Source organism: Vidua macroura, chromosome 1, assembly GCF_024509145.1.
Source record: "Vidua macroura isolate BioBank_ID:100142 chromosome 1, ASM2450914v1, whole genome shotgun sequence".
NCBI lineage: Eukaryota > Metazoa > Chordata > Aves > Passeriformes > Viduidae > Vidua > Vidua macroura.
This window is the reverse complement of record NC_071571.1, coordinates 47171746-47192611: the sequence shown is the minus strand read 5'-3', so window position 1 is coordinate 47192611 and position 20866 is coordinate 47171746. Positions and strand designations below refer to the sequence as shown.

At 35.9% G+C, this 20866-nt stretch overlaps 1 protein-coding gene across 2 annotated transcripts in view; it reads right to left on the bottom strand.

Annotated features, from left to right (window-relative positions):
- Window positions 1-811: 811 nt before the first annotated feature.
- SEPTIN7 (septin 7) overlaps window positions 812-20866 on the bottom strand; it is a 60125-nt gene continuing 40070 nt past the window's right edge. The window contains exons 4-13 of one of the 2 annotated variants that reach the window (XM_053978016.1): window positions 20727-20861; window positions 17775-17892; window positions 15986-16078; window positions 14637-14733; window positions 12545-12596; window positions 11536-11661; window positions 7394-7414; window positions 5032-5167; window positions 2370-2509; window positions 812-1829 (exon numbers count right to left, since the gene is read on the bottom strand). In XM_053978016.1, the coding sequence (XP_053833991.1) occupies window positions 1790-1829; window positions 2370-2509; window positions 5032-5167; window positions 7394-7414; window positions 11536-11661; window positions 12545-12596; window positions 14637-14733; window positions 15986-16078; window positions 17775-17892; window positions 20727-20861 (958 nt within the window). In that variant the 3' untranslated portion in view covers window positions 812-1789. The remainder of the gene's footprint in view (window positions 1830-2369; window positions 2510-5031; window positions 5168-7393; window positions 7415-11535; window positions 11662-12544; window positions 12597-14636; window positions 14734-15985; window positions 16079-17774; window positions 17893-20726; window positions 20862-20866) is intronic. The other variant, XM_053978023.1, reaches the window with a different exon arrangement.

Below are 20866 nucleotides of genomic sequence, written 5' to 3'. Positions count from 1 at the left end.
CATAGAGTGCATCCTCAGTTTTGTTGAGTCCAAAAAGCAGTTCAGAATTCTGTCCTAGATGGTAACTGTTACATGGTTATTAAATTATTCAATTTACTGTATTAAACTGAAACTTGAGGGGTAGATGCAGGCAATGTACATCATCTGAAATGTATCACAGACCAAATTTTGCAATTCTATTTACTTGCAAGGGAAAGAAATGTCCACTTACTGATACTCAGTGTCTTCTCTGAAAAAGAGATAGGCAGAATATCTGAAATGAGTTACAAGGAGGCCTTTATGCAGGCTACTGAAAATGCAATTTCTTTGCGAAGCTAGCGGAATAAATCATATTTCTGTAATCATAACTCATGTAAAAGAAAAATGAACAGAAACAGAGTAATAATAGGGATAATACAGGGAACATCTGCAAAAAATTGAGATATTCTTCATTTTTCCATAGGCAAAGAGACATAAAAAATCCCCATCAATTTTTAACAACTTACAATTGTGTTGTTTCCCACCCATCCACCAGATCCTCCTAAAAGCTTGCAGAAGGCAGTAAGAACAGTGGGAAAAGCAGGACTGCCAGAAGGGGAGCTGGTGGGACACAGCACAGGGTGTGCAAGCACTTGGTGCCCTCTCCTGGGCATGACACAAAGATCCTTGTTTAGCCAATTCAGAGCATGGCCATGGAAATGGGGTCTTCTACACCTTAAACTGATTCCTCAGATGAAATCAAAGACACAGGTCAATCAGAGAGAAAGTTCACACATTTCCAGAGAAGTACTCAGCTGTTCAACTCCATTACAATTCCTGACACAGCAGCGTGTTACATCACAACATTGTTTATTATGTAACTTTTTACAATACAAACAAAAATACAGAAATGCAGTATATGAATACAGCTAAATGCAAAATGGTGATGTTTTTCTCGAGGCCATATTCCCATTTCTAGTAAAATAAAGAAAGACTGCACACAGGTAGAAACAGGTTGGTAGTTAACTCCACAATTTTGCCTAGAAATGACCTATAAATGCGTTTTCCTGCTACTTACCATAAAATGTAAAAAGGGAGTTAAAGGAAAGATTTACTCACTGATTCCTACCATATGAAAGAAGCTATATTCTATTTAGGAGGGCCAATATATGGAAAAATATCTAAATTAAACATTATTACAAAAAATGAAGCAGTAATGAGATCCTTCTGGCTAAAGAAGTTACTAAATGAGAATAGCATATATTTAAAGAATCCAAAACATAAAAGGGTTGTTATAAAAAGCTTAGGTGCACTGTAAGCTTACAACTTTTGTTTTTCCATGTGTCCTTTTAAAGAATGGAAGTGTCAAAAATAGGGTCAACTGTGTTAGACTAAATTACATTATTGTATATGCTGCACTGAATGGAATTTTTATTATAATAATAGAGAAGCATTGTTTGCATCATATTATGGCAATTTATCCTCACTAAAAACCGTCTAGAGTCCTGCATTTTTGATATCCTGTAAACCGTCAAACCACCAGAACATGATTGTACAACAGTAAAATGTTTTCTTTTGCATTAAAATGACACCTGTTTAAAAAAAAAGAATGAAAAAAGGTACTTAGAGCTGTTATTTTTCCAAGTACACAACACCCTAGACAATTCAAGGCATCTCATTCTCCATCAAAATTAACAAAAATTTGTCATGCTGTTAAATCCATTACTATGGATACGACTGGTGCAAAATTGGTCAAACGGATCCAACAAACACTGATGTCCAGGCTGGCATATTGGCAACTAATACATAACTGGTGGTCAAAATGATGCATTTAAAATATCTTCCCTTTCTTCTTATTCTTTTCCAAGGTTCTAAAATGACATTAAAAGTTTGTTAAATAATGCATACAGTTCTGATTTTTTTGAAAAATTATATACACCTTTTAAAACAGGCATTTTAATAAGGCTTTACTGGTTACAACGCAATGGATGAAACTTAATGAGTACACAGTACTTGTAATGTGTGAATCAAGCAATGCAGTTATCACCAGATTTTCCCTCCCAAGGACTGAGGGAATTAAACATTTTAATTCTCAGAACTTTAATTCCTCATCTCCCAGAAGTCTGATGCAACCTATCAATATAAACATTTATTTATTTACATAGATATATTTATGTGTGGGTATTATGTTTTTGCAGGCTAAAACCCACTTTAGAGGCCAATAATCTTCCCACTATTGCTGAAATATCGTCATTTGTAACTAAAAGCAGTTCAAGATTTTTCTTGGTTTTTAAGTGACACCTCCATAGTGGTCAACTACCATGGATGGACCATTACTGTCTCAGAAATCATCTTTGGGCAGAAAGCCACAGAACTTTTACTGTGAACTGCAGGACAAGACTCTAATTTACCTGGAAGAATTCTGTTGTTCCAAAATACGTTGTTGAGCCTCCCAGTTCGCTTTCTCATCCTCAAACTGACGACGCTTTTCCTCCAATTCTTTGTGTTGTGCCTCCAAATTCTTTTTCATTTGCTCATGGCGTCGCTGCAGCTGTAGAAGATTACAAACAGAATCAGTAGGTGCAGAAACACAGCAACTTTTGGAACTGAACAAACATCAGCAACTAAACTTACTAATGCAACAAAATTATGTATTCTATTTTTTTTCAGAGACAGTAGCTCAGACTAAAAACTGTCTGAGGTCATAGGTATTGCCAGTAACAGAAACCAAAAGATTATTAACCTCATAGCTTCATTTTACAGTAAAAAGAAAATACCCCAAATGCTACCCAGTTTACAAACAGAATTTGTAAACAGCTATGTTTATCAAAGAAAAGAAAATTAAAAAATACTTTGGTATTTGACACAAACATTAAGCAGCAAATTGCAGAGCATTTGAGTGTCACTAATGCATAAAAGAGCAGCATCATTGACTTTATGGGGGGGGTGGGGGGAACCCCAAAATACTGGTTTCATGCTATAGTATTAACTATATTGTGGATCTATTTGAAAAAAAAAAAGTAAATTAATTTATTCACTAATTAAATGAATTAGTATTATTGAGGAAGTGAATTGTCTACATTCCAAAACAGAACAAGAATTCTCTCCTGCAAGTTGATGGGACAGACTGATAATCATATGTGTTGTATGTGAGGGTGGAAACACTTGTCAGGAGAAGTGATTCCTTTCCTGTGATGTAATGTTTTTTTGAATTGAGTTAAAATCATAGAATGGTTTGGGTTGGAAGGGACCTTAAAGATCATTTAATCCTATCTCTCCTGCCAAGGGCAGGTACCTGGATGGTCAAAGTCCCATCCAGCCTGGTCTTGAACATGTCCAGGATTGGAGTACCCACAACTTCTCTGGACAATCTGTTCCAGTGCCTCACCACTCTCATAATAAAGAACTTTCTCCTAATATTTGATCTAAACCTACTTTCTTTCAGTTCAGAGCCATTCCCCTTGTCCTGTCACTTCATACCCCTGTAAATAGTCCCTCTCCATCTTTCTTGTTGGGTCCCTTCAATACTGGAAGGCCACAATTAGGCCACCACGAAGCCTCCTCTTTTTCAGGCTAAGCAATTCCAATTCTCTGCACTCTGTATGAGCCTTCACTCATACAAGAGCGGCTCCATCCCTCTAATTGTCTTGGTGGCCTCCTCTGGACTCACTCCAACAGTCCCACTTCCTTCCTGTGCTAGGACCCCAGAGCTGGATGCAGCACTGCAGGTGGGGGTCTCACCACAGCAGAGTAGCGGGGCAGAATCCCCTCCCTCGACCTCATGTCCACACTTCAGAGAAAGTGATATAAAACTTCATCTTTCCTTACTCTCTTGCATGACCCTGGTTTACACAGCCCTTGAAAGCCTATTTCCTTTTACACATTTTTATATGGCACTGTCTGTTGCCTACTTTTCTACATTTAGAAAAATACAACAGCAGTTTACAAAGCCATGAATTGTGAAGAAAAAAGAAGAATGAATTACATGAACATAAACTGGTATCACAGGATACACTCAGTCAAAAAGTCATAAGATAGTACATGAAAACCAGAAATATTTTTGTATTTCACATAACAAGGAGAATGTGGACGCCAGAAGTATTAAAGGGTTCAAAAATATTCAAGACAGAAATCAAAACCATGATCCAGATAAAACATATAGCTTTAAAATCCTCAAATTGCTGACTGGCATATCTTACTATTCATATCCCTATCTATTCAGTTCTCAAAAAAAAAAAAAAAAAAGTCAGGATTTTTCTCCTTTCATCCAGTATGCCTTGGCACTTTACAGTGCCTAGGCTGCCAAGCAGTTTAACTACCCTTCCAAGTTTCCTCATTTTTCCTCAGATTTGGAGACAAACTTTCTTAAGGATCTTTGACAGTTCTGAACTTCTCTATTAGGCTTCTTGTGAGAAACTGTTTTCCCAAAACTTAAAAAATTACTTAATTTTTTACTTTTACTTCAGAAGTTTTACTTAAACTTCTAATTATAATAGTCCCTTAAAAATATAATTTTCAGAGCCCCTCGAAGGCCTGTAAAAAACTGGTTTCACTGTGAGGACTTCACCTGGAGATGACAGAAATTAGAGTTAAATGTCCATAGAACACTGACAAAAACAAATCCGTGACTCTTCCTTAGCCTAGTAATTCTCATTTAGGTGATGCCCTATAGGAATTGTGTCCAGTTCCTGAAATGCTTTTTCAATATACACAACAAATTATCATTATTGCCTAAGCTTATGTAAGCCAAAGAAGTCTCAAGAACTTTTAAAATCACATGGAAGAATAAGCACAAAATATTTGAAAGAAAAAGGAGAAGAAGAGGGTAAGGAAGTTAAGGAGTATTTTAACATGCTATGACTTAAAAATAGAATACATGTGAATGTTAAATTATATTTTAAGTTCAGACTTATACCATTTCAGCAAAGGCAACAAGCTGAGGAAGAAGAACAGTGTTCTTTACACATATAAACCAACTATGGAATCAATTATGTTGCAAAGTCTTGGCAAGAAGTCCCATCTCTACACTTGTTCAGCCTCAAGTTATATTGGTGTTTAAAACATTTTGATTACCTCAGCTTCAGAGTCCTTCAGTTTCTGAACTTTTTCTTTGACTTTCATCTCAAACACCTGTTCCATTTCCATTTCCATTTTTTTCATTTTGGCTACATGCTCCCTCCTTTCCTCCTCCATCTGTGCCAACGGGCTCCTGCCATAAATCCAGAAGAAGCAGTTAGCTAGTAAGAACTTTTTTCCCTGTCTGTTACATTAGGACATCTGGAAAAAGCAAGATAAAAATGCTGAAGCAGTAACAGAAACACATTGCTGTAGGCACTGCTAGCTTAATTTCAATTTACATTATTATATTAACTGTTTAAATAAGCTTTACTCAAAAAGATATTTCATACAATGTCTTTTCCTCCCCCACAATTGGTTTATACTACATTTACGTTAACAGAAACTCTTGACTTTCTATATGTAGAACCACCTGGTCACGGGAAGAGAGGAAATCAATGTTAAAACAAGAAAAAGAAAATTAGCATTTTCCAAGTGATCCTTCAGGCATCTTTTTCTTCCCCATAATTCAAATATATTAAAAAATTAATGTACATAATAAGAAAATTAGGAGCACTACAGACTAAAGTTTTATTTTCTCTCTAAATCTTTGTTGTTCCCAAGTGAGCCCAAGAGACACTTAACATTGCAACTGTGTTGAATGCTCTGATCATAGTTTTGAAAAAAAGGTCTGGGCAACTGAACATCAGTATTTCAAAGTGTTAGTTGGAAGGTTTTCCTTTAGAAAGCTATTAATAAATGTAATGTATAATGTACATTATTTTTAATTTTTTCCATATACTTTATGGTATACTTTCCTGGATTGTACTGAATTTTTAAAGCTGTATAAGCCTGCTATCCATGTTATGGTGATATGGATTTTAAATAGTAGCTTTCACTGTAAACATCTAATAAAACAGGATGATTGAAATCTAGTGATGATTACTACAGAGTTTTGTTAAGACTCTGCTGTTCCACGAAGAGCAACCAAACCAAATCACTGGTCTCTTATTTCAGTTTTGAGTATCTACGGCTTAAAAGGACAAAGTTTTAACTACTGTGTTGGTGAAAATGAAGAACTGATTATATTTGGAATTGTTACAATCAATCAGCAGAGGATATCTAATGTGTATATTAAACTGAATCTGAATTAACAGATGCATGCTTGGACTTGTGAGCAAAATGCTGTATAATATACAGAACTGAAATTAATCTTCAGTTTAATTTTTACTTTAGTCCTTCAAAAGGCCAACTGCTAGCAATCTTTTACAAGGAAAAAATTAATGGTTAAACACAGGTGAGGTACAATAATACTAAGGAAGTGAAAGAAGAGGTGAGTAGCAGTACTTGTGAAAGCTAAGCAGCTGTCAAAACAGTACTATTTTCTTCAGAGATGTAAAGTTCTCAAATGCATCTGCTCTTCAAAAATTCATCTACAAAGTAGAATAAATATTGAGGAATCATCGCTGCAGTTTTAACTTGAAAGGGGTGCAGAACTGTCCTTTGATTGAAAACTTAGTAAATCCAATGGGGATGTCATGCAAGCTGTATTTGAGAAAGTAGTAAAAATCAGTCTGCACAGAAAATCTGATTAACTGACAAGTGAGCATTTACAGCTGAGAGCTTTACAACATAGGTCACAATTGGTTTTATTAGGTCCTAAGTATGTGACACAGGTAAAAGCACATCACACTGTAGTTCAGGACAAAATTATATGAGGGATTTAAACAAAAATGAACAAACAACCATACACACACACAAAAAAAAAAAAAAAAGGAGCTGAAGGGGAAAAATACCACAAACTACTAAATAAAGATGTAAAACATTTAACTAATTTCAGAGGACATGTGCTCTAATAAAAGTCCTCTAAGTTATTCTGCAAAAATAGATATGTGCAAAGGAGAATCTCTGCAAGCAGGTAATAAGATAAAATCATGGTCAGAAATTATTAAAGTTACTAAATCCCCAATTCAATGAAGAATTCTCAGGTATGGATAAAAATTCCACGAATTCTTTATAAGCATCTGTATAAAGATGACTGACCTATGGATAGAAACTGGGGGAATTCCATAATTTATGCACTTCTACTGATTTTTGAAATTTGACCAAATTTGACTTGAATCTTAGCCAAAAGGTTTCTAAAGAGAATGGGTTTTTACAGAGGTATTTGTCACTGTAAGCATTTATAAATGCCTAAAATTTACAGTAGCACAGCTTTAGAAAAAAAAAAAAACCAAACCAGCTGCTAGTGGAAAAAACAATGCCAAGAGCGGGACACCAGGAAATTGTTTTAAATTTGAAACATCAAACAGTGAAATCCTTTTTGTCTTTATAGAATTTTTGTCTTAAGCTTTTTGGAAAAATTTAAATCACCACTTACATGCCTTCAACTGTGTCAAATCTAAAAAACAAAAAATACAGAAGCTTAGCTTAGCATGCTTAAATAAAACCACAAAACCAAAAAGCAATAATTTAAAAAAGTAAATTCAATATTATTAGATGCCTAAAGCTAATTATGTGCTCCCCCAAAAGCAAATTTTTCATACTAAAAGGAAAAATTGTTAGTTAAAGCTTGTTATATTTATTTCAAATTCAGTTAGTTGATCACTACAACATGTCAATATTAACACAGATTTGATGTGCAGATGCTTTCAGGAATAATTTTCCTACAACATCTATGCTTTTAAAAAAGATTTTAAATATTTTAGTAACATGAACCACTGCTTGCTCTATACAAGGTTTTGGAAACCAGTGCCACCTGGAGGCTTATCTCCTCGTTTAGAATTTGTCAGCTAGCAGAGGCCCATGTATGGAACGCCCGGGAAAGTTCTGCCGCTGCAGGAAGAGCACTTGGCTCCCACGGCCACCAGAGGTCTCAGCGCCGGCTCGGCTGCAGTGTCACCTCCCCCGGGCACCGGGTTGCTGCACCCAGCGTGCCTCGGCTCAGCAGAAAACGGGCTGAAAACAAGCTCTCATCTCACCATCCTCTCACATGGGCTTCAGGGCATTAGGGCCGTTTCACAGAAGTCGCCAAGAATACAGGCAAAAGGAGCTGGAAGTGCTCCAGGCTTAGCAGTCGGAGGGACTCGAGCACAGTGTATTTTTTTACCCTGGATCACTGATGGATAAGACCCATCTTTAAGATGTGCAATATAACTTTCAATAAAAATAAGATTTTACTTTTAAATTCACTGAAGATAGCATCTTCGTATAGCAAAGCAAAGTCTTAAATTACAACATCTGAATTTCAGAGCAAATGCCAATTTTCTCACGTCACATAGTACACGTGAAACTACATTGTTTCATGTGAAACAATTACCACATGATTTAAAGAGACAAGTTATCTACATATGTGAAGACTACCTTGATATTTTATTTTTTTAATGGTTAGGATGATATTGAAAATTTGAAAGATCAGACTAAACCTAAAATACAAAAAACCCTCCATAACCTTGGAAAACACATGCATTGGATTGCTCCTAAGTTAACAAGTTACTTACAGAACAGTCATGTTTCACCAAATCAAACGAGGCAAATCAGAGTTAAGATTATTAACTGGACAGAAAAATGCTTCAATTCATCTGCACAGTATTATTAAAACTTGTAGCACATACTTCTATTTGTTTTCACATTAGCATTTTTGTCTAAAGAAATATGTTAACAGCTGCATGAAAAACTGAGAGCTGCTAGGATCATAAAAATACAGCTGTTTTAAAGCTACAAAAGGTCAGTCCAACAGCTCCAACAGCTGCCAGCAGGAGATACTTTTGGAAAAGTACAAGCACCACTGCATGTCTCCTGGTATGTCTGCCCTCCCAGTCTCTCCAAAACCAGCAGCTTAGGAGTTTCCAGAGCCAGGGGGTGTATCTGTGTTTAACCATATGTTTATAATACCACCAGACAGCATCGGAGCACGTCTCCATTCTCACACAGAGATACAGATTCTGTCTCCCATGCAAGAATCAATATTGCCCCAATTCGAGACACAGACAGTTCTTTCAAAAGGCCAGCAGGCAAGCATAAAATTCCTAAGGGGAGGCACAGATAAACTGTTAATATCTGTTCCTCCCCCTCAGTTTCCAGGAGGCACATAGTTATTAGGAAGATTCCTTCTATGCTGTTTCAACTACACTAGATTAAAAACCCAAAAGCTACAAAAACACACTGAAGTCAAAAAACTTGAAAAAAAAAAAAAGCTGCAACTCAACATATGGTTAAGATAAAAACAGAAAAATAGCATCAGCTGCTTCATAACCAGCACACACACTCAAGAATTTCATGTATTTACTTATTAAGTCACTCTGTGTTCTGGGGAATCAACTCTTACAAAATGTCCAAAATAGTCTTTGTAAGTTTGTAATAGATTTTGCCATTGCCATCATGGCTGAATCAAACTGCAATTATTTCCTTATTCTCTTGACCAAAAAAAAAAAGCCTGATAGCAAAGAGCACCAATTGTATTTATTCATCTCTGAGCTGCAGTACTGCAGTGCTCCAAGCAACAGATTTCTAAAGGAGAAAATAGTTCCAGAAGGCACATTCACCTGGAAATATTCAGGTGGGACAGCACAGTGATCTGAAGTGACAGGAGATGCAAAGTAAGCATGCTTCAGAAAGCAAAGTAATTCCAGACCCTCATAGTGGAGGTTCTGACTCAAAAAGAAGTATCAGGAATGCTATCAGAAACTGAGTGGGGTGGAGGGGTGAATGAAGGTCACAAAGAGTTTTGAAACCTACTCACAGATGTATTTTTGTACAAAATAACATCTTATTGTGTCTGCAATATGGGAATAAAAATAATTTAAAATAGTCACTCTGTTATTTTTAAGAATGCAGAATAACCAGTCCTCTTACACGGATGAGGTAACAGACTGAGTTTGTAGGTGCAGACTAACACAAATCTAAGCAGGCACACAACAAAAATGGTGAAAGTGTTGTCACCAAAACTCAGATTTTCCAAAATCTAAGGAAAACATACTAAGATTTTGAAAGGTATATAAGAAACCCCAGTATTTAACAACACACAGAAAAAAATGTTAACAACTTCCTTTGATATTCCAAATAACAATGGGGAAAAAAAGTTTCACTCTTCAGTACAGTAATAGCAAATAATAGTACAGTAAAAAGCACAGTAATAGCAAGTTGGAAGTCCTGGGGAAAATACAGAATTTTCTCTTCTGCACTCCTATTACTACATTTTCACCTGACATACTTGCTGTGTGCACTCAGAAGCCTTGAGTTACGAGTCAGGGATAACATGATGGCAAGAAACATGACAGTGAGAAGTAACCACAGTGTTATGGACACATATATTTGAAAATGAGTATTTTTAAGACTTGACCTCATTATAAACTCTATGTAAGTGCAAGTACACTTCTGAAGAGTTGCTATAACCGACATAAACTATTACATTTTTTGTCAGTGCCGAGCAGGGAAGTCTCACATAGACTCACACCAGATGAAACTAAATGACGTCCACTTAAATCATTCTCTCACAACTTTCAAAGCATTGAGAGTATAGAATAGACATTTCTTTAGTGAAAAATGGCTTTGTAGCTGTCAAATGGATGCAAATAGCAGGAATTTCCAACTAATTTCAGGGATCTTTTTCAGGAAGAACAGCTGTAACTTTGCATACCATTAGCTGAAAAGAATAGTACTCTGTATTTTGATTGAGAAATTTGTACTTAAATATAATACAAAATAAGAGCACCATTAATTAATAATTATTTAATCACTAATTAATGTTGATGCAGTTACTACATGCAGAGCAGGATATGTGAATGTAGCTATTCTCAAATAGCATTATACAATTCAGAATACAGTAGAGCCTATTTTTAAATCTTTCAGTAACTTCATCATGTTGGCAAATAACTTCTTGTCAGAGGTAATAAAAATGGCATATCAGAGTTTGGAAAAAAAGCTACAAAAGCCCCCAAAGACTGCATTGCAACTCCCTTCTCACAAAAGATAATGATGTTGCAATAATTCCCCTGCCATGATAAGCAGCCATATGAGTTGCTAGAGCAGCATTTCAAAGATGACAGTAGGTCTGCTTTTTCAGAGTTTCTAAATAAATATTAACCCATTCCTCTCAAAAACATCCCTGACACAATAGTATTGATCATTCACACAGAAGAACCAAAAATTCCACAAGTAACATATAAACCAAAATAGAAACTAATGCACAAAAACTTTGCAGTACCAGTGAAATAGAACTGAGTAAATGTAACAATTCTCTTCAAAACGAATCTATAATTTAATACATTCAGTGAAACTAGTGTAAACCTTAGTGGAAGAGGGAAAAAAAAACAAATTACAAGTAAACAAGAGGCATGTAGTTTCAGATACAGCAAAGAGACAACTGACTGAAGGTTAGATACATACAAACCCACCAGCACCCCTCCCCAAGAAACTCAAAACCAAAAATACCACCACACATTTCCAAAACCAGTCAACCAAAAAAAAAGGAGAGTAAAAAGATTAAAATTAAAGTGCAATACAGCCTTAACAGGAACTTACTTTGTTAGCTGCCCTTTATTTTTGTTGTTGTCAACACCGTTGTATGTAACAGCTGCCAGTTTTCTGCTTCTGTAGTTCTCATAATGTACATTGTTAGTAACATCCTTCAGGTCCTGCATATGAGTTCTGTCAATAAGTGTAATTTATCAGCTTAGTGCACAAATACAAAATACTATCGGAAGAATCAGTCCCTGTTCATTTTGCAGATTGGCTTGAATTAAATTATATCCCTCCATTAATGTCCCATTACCCACAATGTTTTTACTCTACCATTTAAATCTCAGCTCTCAAGACAGCAAAGGCATAGAAATAGTAGGTTATTTTGCACCAAACTATCTAAAGCCTGTAATATTCCAAACACTAACTTATAGGACCAGTCTTTGGAAAGTTTGAGTTCTGTGGATAAACTTGCAGGTATTTGATAGGCAGATAAGAAAACTGTGTATTACTACTGTAGTAGGTGAGAAAAAGCAGGTCAGGCAAGAAACAACAAGCCAAAACTTCCTAGTTTCTATCTTTTAGTTCTACAAAAGCTGAACATCAAGTTCAAGACTAAGCTAAAAGCATTCACATCTTTTCACGATTTTCCATTGTCAGCCTGGAGAAAAGCAAAGCTTAGGAATCAAACTAACAGTTTTTACAGCAGATGTCACCTAGTGGACTGCTGGGAGCACAGAACTCAGCACATAACACAACAAAGCAGACAGTCTTGCTTTTTTCAGTGTAAAGTTTTTAGAAAATGCCTACAACTAAGTACACATCAGCACTAAGAGATAACTCAGGTTCCTATGGACTAGTAACAAGTAACAGAACAAGTAATCACAAAAAATTCACTACCAACACCACTGCTTGCTAAGTATGTGGTTAAACAAGTTATCATAAAATGTAAGATAACAAAAATATAGGCGTTCATATGAACTCACTATCTCAAATTCCTTTTTCTCCAATATATGACTTCCCAATCTCTCAGATATACCAGAAAACTTAATGTTACCTGTCAGTTACTTACCTTATCAACATGTTCCTCAGAATTGTGAAGTCACAGTGTTCACCATTTTCAACTGCAAGAAGTAAGCTTTTGTTGAGATGTCAACCAAAATCTGTGCTTTACACAGAGATAAGATGTCACCCATCTACATTCATTCCAACAACAAATTACTCCCACAGCCTTGCCTTACTCAAACAACATGTGTGTTAACAGAAGGAAAGCATTAACATAACTATAATAATGTGTCTTACTAGCAGAGTTCCTATGCTCCCCTAAGCCATACTGGCAAACTGTACTCTGAGTCAGTGCAGCAGCATAAGCTACCACAACAGAAGCACAATTTTGCCAGTTTAACTGTTTGATCCTTTGGCTGCCTGATAGCACAGTTGTGTAAGGATCAGACACTAAGTGAAAATTTCAGTCTAAATCCAGCTATATCCAAAAACCTTTAAAAGACAGACTCAACCTGTTTGTCCCTACCCAATAAGTTGCAGAAGTCTTCATTTTAATTTTAACATGGATTTAGTTCTTCATTAATGAAGCAAAGGAAGGTTGTGTACTGAATTTCATGCACCGACCTACAGATCAAGAAAGAGCTGGCAGCTGTCATTAGATGCCACTTATTCCACTGTGCCTATCACCCCACTAAAATAGAAGAGGCTGATGCTGTGAGTGGCATTTCCCTAAGAGATCATGAAATGACACTGGAGAAAAATGCACACTCCAGAACTCTCTGATGTGCAGACAGAGAAGGCAACACACAAAGCTCTTAGCACACACAAAAGAAGGGCATAGGGCAGGTTCCAATGTGCCTCTGAACTAAAGACAGACACTGTCATGGCAAGGAGGGAAAAAAACAAGATGAAGGAATTAAAATAGCCCAAGTAAATTCAGTGAATCCTACAGAAAAATGCAGAACATTGCCACTTTGTGTGTTCATTCTTGTACCTGCACTCCTGCATTATTTTATTCCACAGTTTTACACAGATTGGTAAATTCCGCTCAGATGGTACATGAAGTCATACTCTCAAAAAAGCATCATCTCTGTCCTTAGCTGACAGACTGAAAGCCACTCCAAGAGGCTCCTTTTAGTTAGGCTAGCTCTTCCCTTCCAAAAGTCATATAATCGCGAACATGAAACCTTTCAGAAATTTGTTTTAAAATAAAGAAAAGCAGCACGAGTTTGCACGTCTCCAAATGCCAACAGAAGAGCCTGAAATAAAGCTTGATCGTCTATGATGCAGCTGGTTTTTACTTTCTGCCAAACCTCATTTCCTGCCAGACATGCACTTCAAAGTGTTACAGCATTCCTTTTTAAAGTATTGGTCCATACACTGCTTGTTGGCTGGGGTTTTTTGTCTGTTTTACACTGCATCCAATTTATAGTCCATTGCCCTTGGAAGGTAGAAATAGTGAGGGAAAAAATTTTCCCTTTATTCAATACATGCACAGCAAAGGAAAAAACTCAACGATCGTGGAAAAACAGTCTAATAGCAACTGCTTTACTACAGAGCTTGGTGCAAGTCATGCCATGTGGCATTTGAAATACATGAACGGCATTAAAGCACAAGAAATGGCTGCCAGAAGAACATGCAGTTATCTTCAAGTCTCTACAGCAATAGAAAGTAAGTTTTAAACAAATTTTAAAAAAATTTAGAAGTACTCTATTCATTACCAGGTACCTTTCTGTGCTACACCCTGGCACTTAAGACTCAGATGTTTTGGGAAAAAATTTATTTATGACAACTGAACTGATCAAATTAATATTTATAATGTGAATGCTCTAGAAAGAAGAATTTAATATACAGGTTTTAAATGAAGATAATTAAAGTAAAAAAGCTAGAAAACAACTGTCATTTAAGTCACATCATTGCCTGCAATAAATTACTACAGGTTTTACAATTTCTCACTGAAGCATCAAGAGAAATCTGCTTGCAAAGTCACATGTTGCCGAAACCTTTACCTTGTTCCAATATTGTCAGAATAACAAAATGGTATATTCAATTAATTTCCAGACCAAAGATCATTGAAATTAAGCGTTTCAAACATTTCAAATACAGACTCATGTCTAGTAAGTTTTAAATGGATTAAAAAAATCACAAGAAAGCCTTACCTTCTGCAACACCCCATGGGTACTGCCTTCCTCTAACTCTCTTGCCATTGACTTCAATGATCGTATTACTACCTACCACAGCAAGAGGTAAACGGTCCTACAAGATAAAGTATGACTTTAAAAATCAAAATCTGCTGCCAAAAGATACTGCAAGCATGCCCATCTATCAACTTGACATAAGTTAGGTCACTGCTGCAACACTGCAATGCAGCTAACCCAAAAGTGCAAGAATAGTGGTGTTTATTGACCTCTGCCCAGTTTAATGACTTATGTATACACACACTCCTCCTGAATTCCTTATGCTGCTGCATTCTGTAAATCTAGTTAAGGAACAGACACTACTGTTACTTAGTAAGCTATGCAAGAGGCAAACCATTTCCTATTTATTCAACTGCACCATTATTTACCAAGTCATATACCCACTGGCTACAAGGGCTGCTACTTTGACTGGATCTTGTACCCAGTTTTCAATGGTCTGGCGAAGAATTACGGCAAGTTCTTGTTTTCAGCTGAACTGAGAATGCCTCCAAGTGTAACAAGCAAGAAAGAAGCCAAGAGCAGCTTCAAGGGGCAGAAAGGGACAGACTACTAAGCTCAGTATTTTGCACTTTTGTCTTCACTTTTATTCTGCTCTCCTCCTATGCCAGAGGATCTTCCATTTTTGTCCTATTTGTGTTTATCTATCCTAGGAGATTTCCCCAGTAACAAAAAAATTTAAAAGCTCTTACAAGCTGTTACAGCTACTGAACAAACAGAAGCCAGGCTCAAGAAACATACACAACATGGACTCCAACATGAAAGAACAAACTGAAAACATGAGTAAACTAAGAAAAAGCCTTTCAACAGCCTGACAGTCCTTTTGATTTTCTTTAGTCATTTGTCTCCATTAGGGTTTCAGTGTATCAATCAGCCAGAGAGCTATTAGCTGTAATGCACACACTTTATGCCACTGCATACCTCTGTTTGAAAGAAAACCCTTGCCTCCTTCAAAGCTCAGAACAAAAAAAAAAAAAAAAAAAAAAAAAAAAAAAATAAAAAAAAAAAGGTAGGCTGTGGAGGGTGGATAGAAGTCAAATAAGGATGAATTTTAAAAAATTATCTTTAAGAGTTCATTAATGATCATGTGATCTAGTGCTCTCATTCTGAATTTTAGCCATTGAAGGACTTAGGTGACTTAATAATGTCATTCACTGCTTCTGATAAGGAACACTGACCCTTAGGACAACTTTACATCTGATTTCTATATTCGAAACACTTTGTGGGCTCTTCATTAATGACAGAATGCTTTTCAAACTTGACCTGCCCCCTTGCCCCTCCATAAGCACTTTTTCAAAAGAAAATTTGTTTACCTTTATCTTTTTAACAATCTTATTTTCTTCTTCATCATCTGTTTCTGGAAATTCATATATTTTAATTTTGTGTTCTTGAATTTCTTTCATTATCTAGAAACAAAATTATTATTTGTTTGAGGATTTCATACTTTATAACAGCCTGATTTTTTGCTGCAGTCTCATTTTCTTCCTTTTGTTAGATACGTAAAATCCTTTAGATTACCCTGACTTAAATTACAACATAACTTGCATGTTTAACACCCTCGGGTGACCCCCAAAGTGTTAACAGGGTGACCATCTCTCCTTAGCCAAGAGAAGACACAATGAGAGCTAGAGCCTCCCAGCTACCAGAATATTATTAACCAATACAAGAGAGCAAAAATTAATACAGTTTGCTACAACAAGACAAACCAGAGGTTTACTCTAATGAGAATTCTGCCTGCATATTAATTATAATTAGGAGCAAAACCTAATACAACAGTCAGACAAGTTTTGCAATTGAGTTCCTTAAAAAACAGATACTTGAATAGATAATTACAGGCACATTTTATCCCTTTGAGTTCCCACAACAGCTACTGCTGTCACTCCTATTCTTTTCTGTTTCCATCATACCTGAGCATCACTTGCTTGAAGCAGGATCACCTGCTTATTTTAATAAAGCTTGTGATTGATGGACTAACTCTAGCAGTTAGTACTGTTAAAAAACACTTGCAAGCAATAATGAAAATAAAGTGACTGTCCTGTTTCGATGCTCTATTTGTCTGAAGGGTATTTTTAAAAACAAGCTGATTAGTTTTGCAGAATTTTAGGATGAAAAAATATTAGACCATTTAGCTGACAGCTGCACTGCAGAGCCCTGGAGAATATTTCTGGCTCTCAGGTTTGCAGTCTTAGGAGAAGTTAAGTTTCCAAATCATGCAAGGACTTATTTTCAAAATTTGGTTTGGGAAAGTCTCCCCTATTTAACATCCACTCATTGATAAAGCTGCTTATATATTTAGAAATATTATGTGTCCTACCATTTTTTCCTGTAATCTAATTTTTAATCTTATCTAATTAAATCAAGAGTTTTACACACAACACCTCTTAATGCCACCTTCTTTTCAGAACTCTGCGTTCTTCTAAACTAGGACTGGACAGAGTTCAATAAAACAAACTTTATGTCTTGTCTTGTTCTGGGTCCTCCTTGTCCTCTTCATACAATACTACAAAGCTTAACTGTTCTACTCTGATAATATAATGTAGCTGAAAAGAAAACATAAACCACTTGTAGACATTCACAGCAAATACATTCTACAAATACAAAGACATTATATCAGTTGTATCAATGTTAGAATTACCTCACCATCTTTAAAATGCATTACCACACCCAAGAGTGAATAGGTTTACTGATTCTTATATAATACCTGAGGTATCTTTAATAATTACAGTGCATCAACATGGAAGTGAATACCTCAATGCCATCAGTAAAACTGTGATATTGTTGAATGCCTTTTTTTTAACACACTTCTGTTAGGCACCTATATCCAGAAAGGTTCTTTCCTTCCTTACTGATTTTTATCTTAGCAGTGAATTATTTTACTTGCCAAGAAACATACTATACTTGAAACCACTTCCCCTGAGGACAGAAACAAGATTATTTCACCAAGAATTATAATTAAATCTAGAGATATAAATTACTTAGCTTTGCTGTCTCAAGTTATTGCTTCAGGGTTTAAACTTTGCATGCAAGTTAAATCTCACAACTTCCATAGGGACCAACTTACTAAATCATCCTATGCTGTAAATATTAATTTTTACAACTCACCTGTTTTTTAAATTGTTGGCATTCCTCGGGTGTAAGTGTGTCTGCTTTGGCAATAAGTGGAATGATATTCACTTTTTCATGCAGGCGCTTCATAAACTCTATATCCAAAGGCTTAAGTCTGAAATACAGCATTAGAGCTTTGCAATTTATATTAATTAAACAAGATTGTACAAATGATCAGATTTGTCCAGACAACTACTCTTAAGACACTGATTTATGAGTGACAGATGACTGAAAATGAAAAGGTTACCTGCAATTATTATAGCAAATCCCCTAAATTGTATAATACAAGAGGAATAAGTGGTAAGTTAAAATTGCTAGCAGTCATGAGTCTTCTGCTAGCTGAAAGCACACTCATTTAAGCAAGAGGTAAGAATTTTCCTATGAAGGTAGTAACGTTTGTGTTATTAGCTGGAAGACAATCCCACTTAAAGCCTGACTGGTAAGAGCACAGTTGTGAATTATGGTCTGTTCAGACATACAGTTGCAGGTTCTGAAAGTCAAGTCTCAGTATGGTTCCTCTTGAGAATGGGCTAGGAGACTTTTTCTTTTAAGACTGCTGAAGATGGTAACCTCTGTGGCCTATGTACAAATGAATTAGAAATATCTCTAAATTCGTATGTAAAACAAAAACACAGTTATGAACATGGATGACAGTAACAAAAACTAAAGCATCATATGGGTATAGGGTGGCTGTGTGGTAGTATATTCACTGTCTGTCTGGACTGAAGTCGTCAGTATTTCCTGAAGTAAAACTAGAGAGGTTTAGATTCATTAATGATAGCAAGTTTAGTCAGGCTTAAAGGATTCACTTAGAGATTTAACAAGATTATTCTTCATCTAAAACAAGTTAGTATTACGAACATTAAAACCAGATTCATATTGTACTGATATTTTTGAAAACCATACATAAAATAATTAAGTTCATTTTAACATTTTCTACCTGTCACTAATTTCACCAGTTCTCAATGCTTCAAAAAGCTACCTAGGGCAGCAACACTGGGTTGAAGGGCAGCTGCCAAAGGAGAGTTGTTCAAAAGGTCTGCTCACCTAAGGACCTGAATTTTTACAGTGAAGACTGAAGCAGGAAAGCTTTACATGAAAATTACAAAATTGCAGAAGGAGTGTGAATTCCATCATCACCCCATTCACTTACCTGGAAGGCTCCTCCTGCCTCTCCACTCTCTCCCCCTGCTTCCACAGAAACCAATTCAATCAATTTCAGGTGTTTAGGGAATACTAGCTAAAAATGGTGGGATGCATTAAATGGAAGGACTTTAACTGTTTTGTTATTAATTTCTAAATTTCTAAAGCAGGCTTTTACAAATGTATTAAAACAACAAGTATGAGTAAGTTCACCTACAAATGCTTTAATTCAACATAAATATAATCATGCATTAAGAGTAAAGAAGACACTACTTGGTGGGTTAGATGTGCTGCTGTCTGCACAGGAAACAGGAGTAAAGACTGCATCACCACAAAAACCAGGTAGGAAGTGAGCTCTATCCTTTCAGAGAAGGCAGCATCTTAAAAGAGGAAATGAATGCTAAAAGCAGCTCCAATTTTCTTCATTAACTTCCTTACCGAGATGACAATTTTAAGCATTTACTCCAGGAATTGAAAAACAGCATGAAAACCCAGCATAATTTTACACCTTTTTCTCTCCTAAAAATAACATTAAATACCTGTTCAAGGAATATACTTTTACAGTTTTTAGCATCGCACATTTAGCGACCAAATCTTAATCCATTAGAAATGTTACTTTTCTTTTTCCTTACGAACAATTTGTACTTCCCATTGATTTAGGAAGTTCTAACAGACGTGGGGGTGTGCAGGGAAGACATTTTTTTTTGAAGAATCTGAAAATTAGCTCAGGAACAATTGACTAACACAAGGAATCATCTTCCCTTTATTTAAATTACATTTTGGATTTTGCACACTAGTAACACAGTATGTCAAGAATTCAAGTGTTTGCATTTAAAACTGATGTGCATGTTGAGCAAAACTGGCATTACAGTTTTGCTCAAAAAAAATAAATGTGCCTATTAAACAACAGCAAAATACTTAATAGACGCAAGTCTACATAAAAAAATCTCCACCCTCTGACATTTCTTTCCATATTTGGAAGTATCTGTACAGCTCAAAATTATTAGACTCATTCCAGTACGAGCTACAGAAGCTAAGTATAATAGCTGTCATTTTTTAGTGCCTGAGGAATACTCTTTAAATTCCTTCATCACTCCCTTCAACAAGTTTCACTACTTTTGACCAACACAACAGGCTTACACCTTTCTTTGTTTCCTTCTGGTTTTGAGGGTATAACTCAAGAGTTTGACGAATTTAGTCATGATACCATGATAAAAAGATGCACAACCAGTTTCAGATAGTTAATCTGTACCTAATACACCCTGGAAATGCAGTTCTCCCTGTCTACCACTAGATAGAAGTCTGATCAAGTAAAAACTATACAGAGGTGGAAGATAATATAATAACAAAAAAAATCTGCAATGCCTGTACTGGAATTGCCACTAGACAAAATACTACATACCAAGTGAATTATGGTATGTTTACAAGGATGCATGAAACTTCCCATCTTCAATTTACATTAATGGGAGGGAGGAAGAATGGAAAGGAAAATTTATTTTGCTTGACATGTGAACCACTTTCTCCTAATGTGATCTAAAGACATATAGATCACAAACAGACCTGGCACCTGTAAATGTCTTTGTATTTTTCATTGCTAGAATTCTATTTCTCTTGTTATGCAATTAATGTGCAATTGTATTTTCTGGTATTTGGCTTGCTAATGTTTGACAAGCCAAAGTAAACTCGTATTTGAAATTAAGCATGATCTGCAGGACATTGAGAAAATCCAATTTGGAACTCAGATTGACAAATTTGGATATTTATCTGAGATAAGAGACTGAAAACATAAAATACACTAATACAAACCCATGTCCTGAAGGAGCAATGAAGTATAAACAACACTGCACTCTATTATCCGGCATCTGGCGTCTGTTCACTCGAGATTCTGCATTCAGGTAGTCCTCAAATTTACTGTCAATGTAGTCAATAACTGGCTGCCAGCTGCA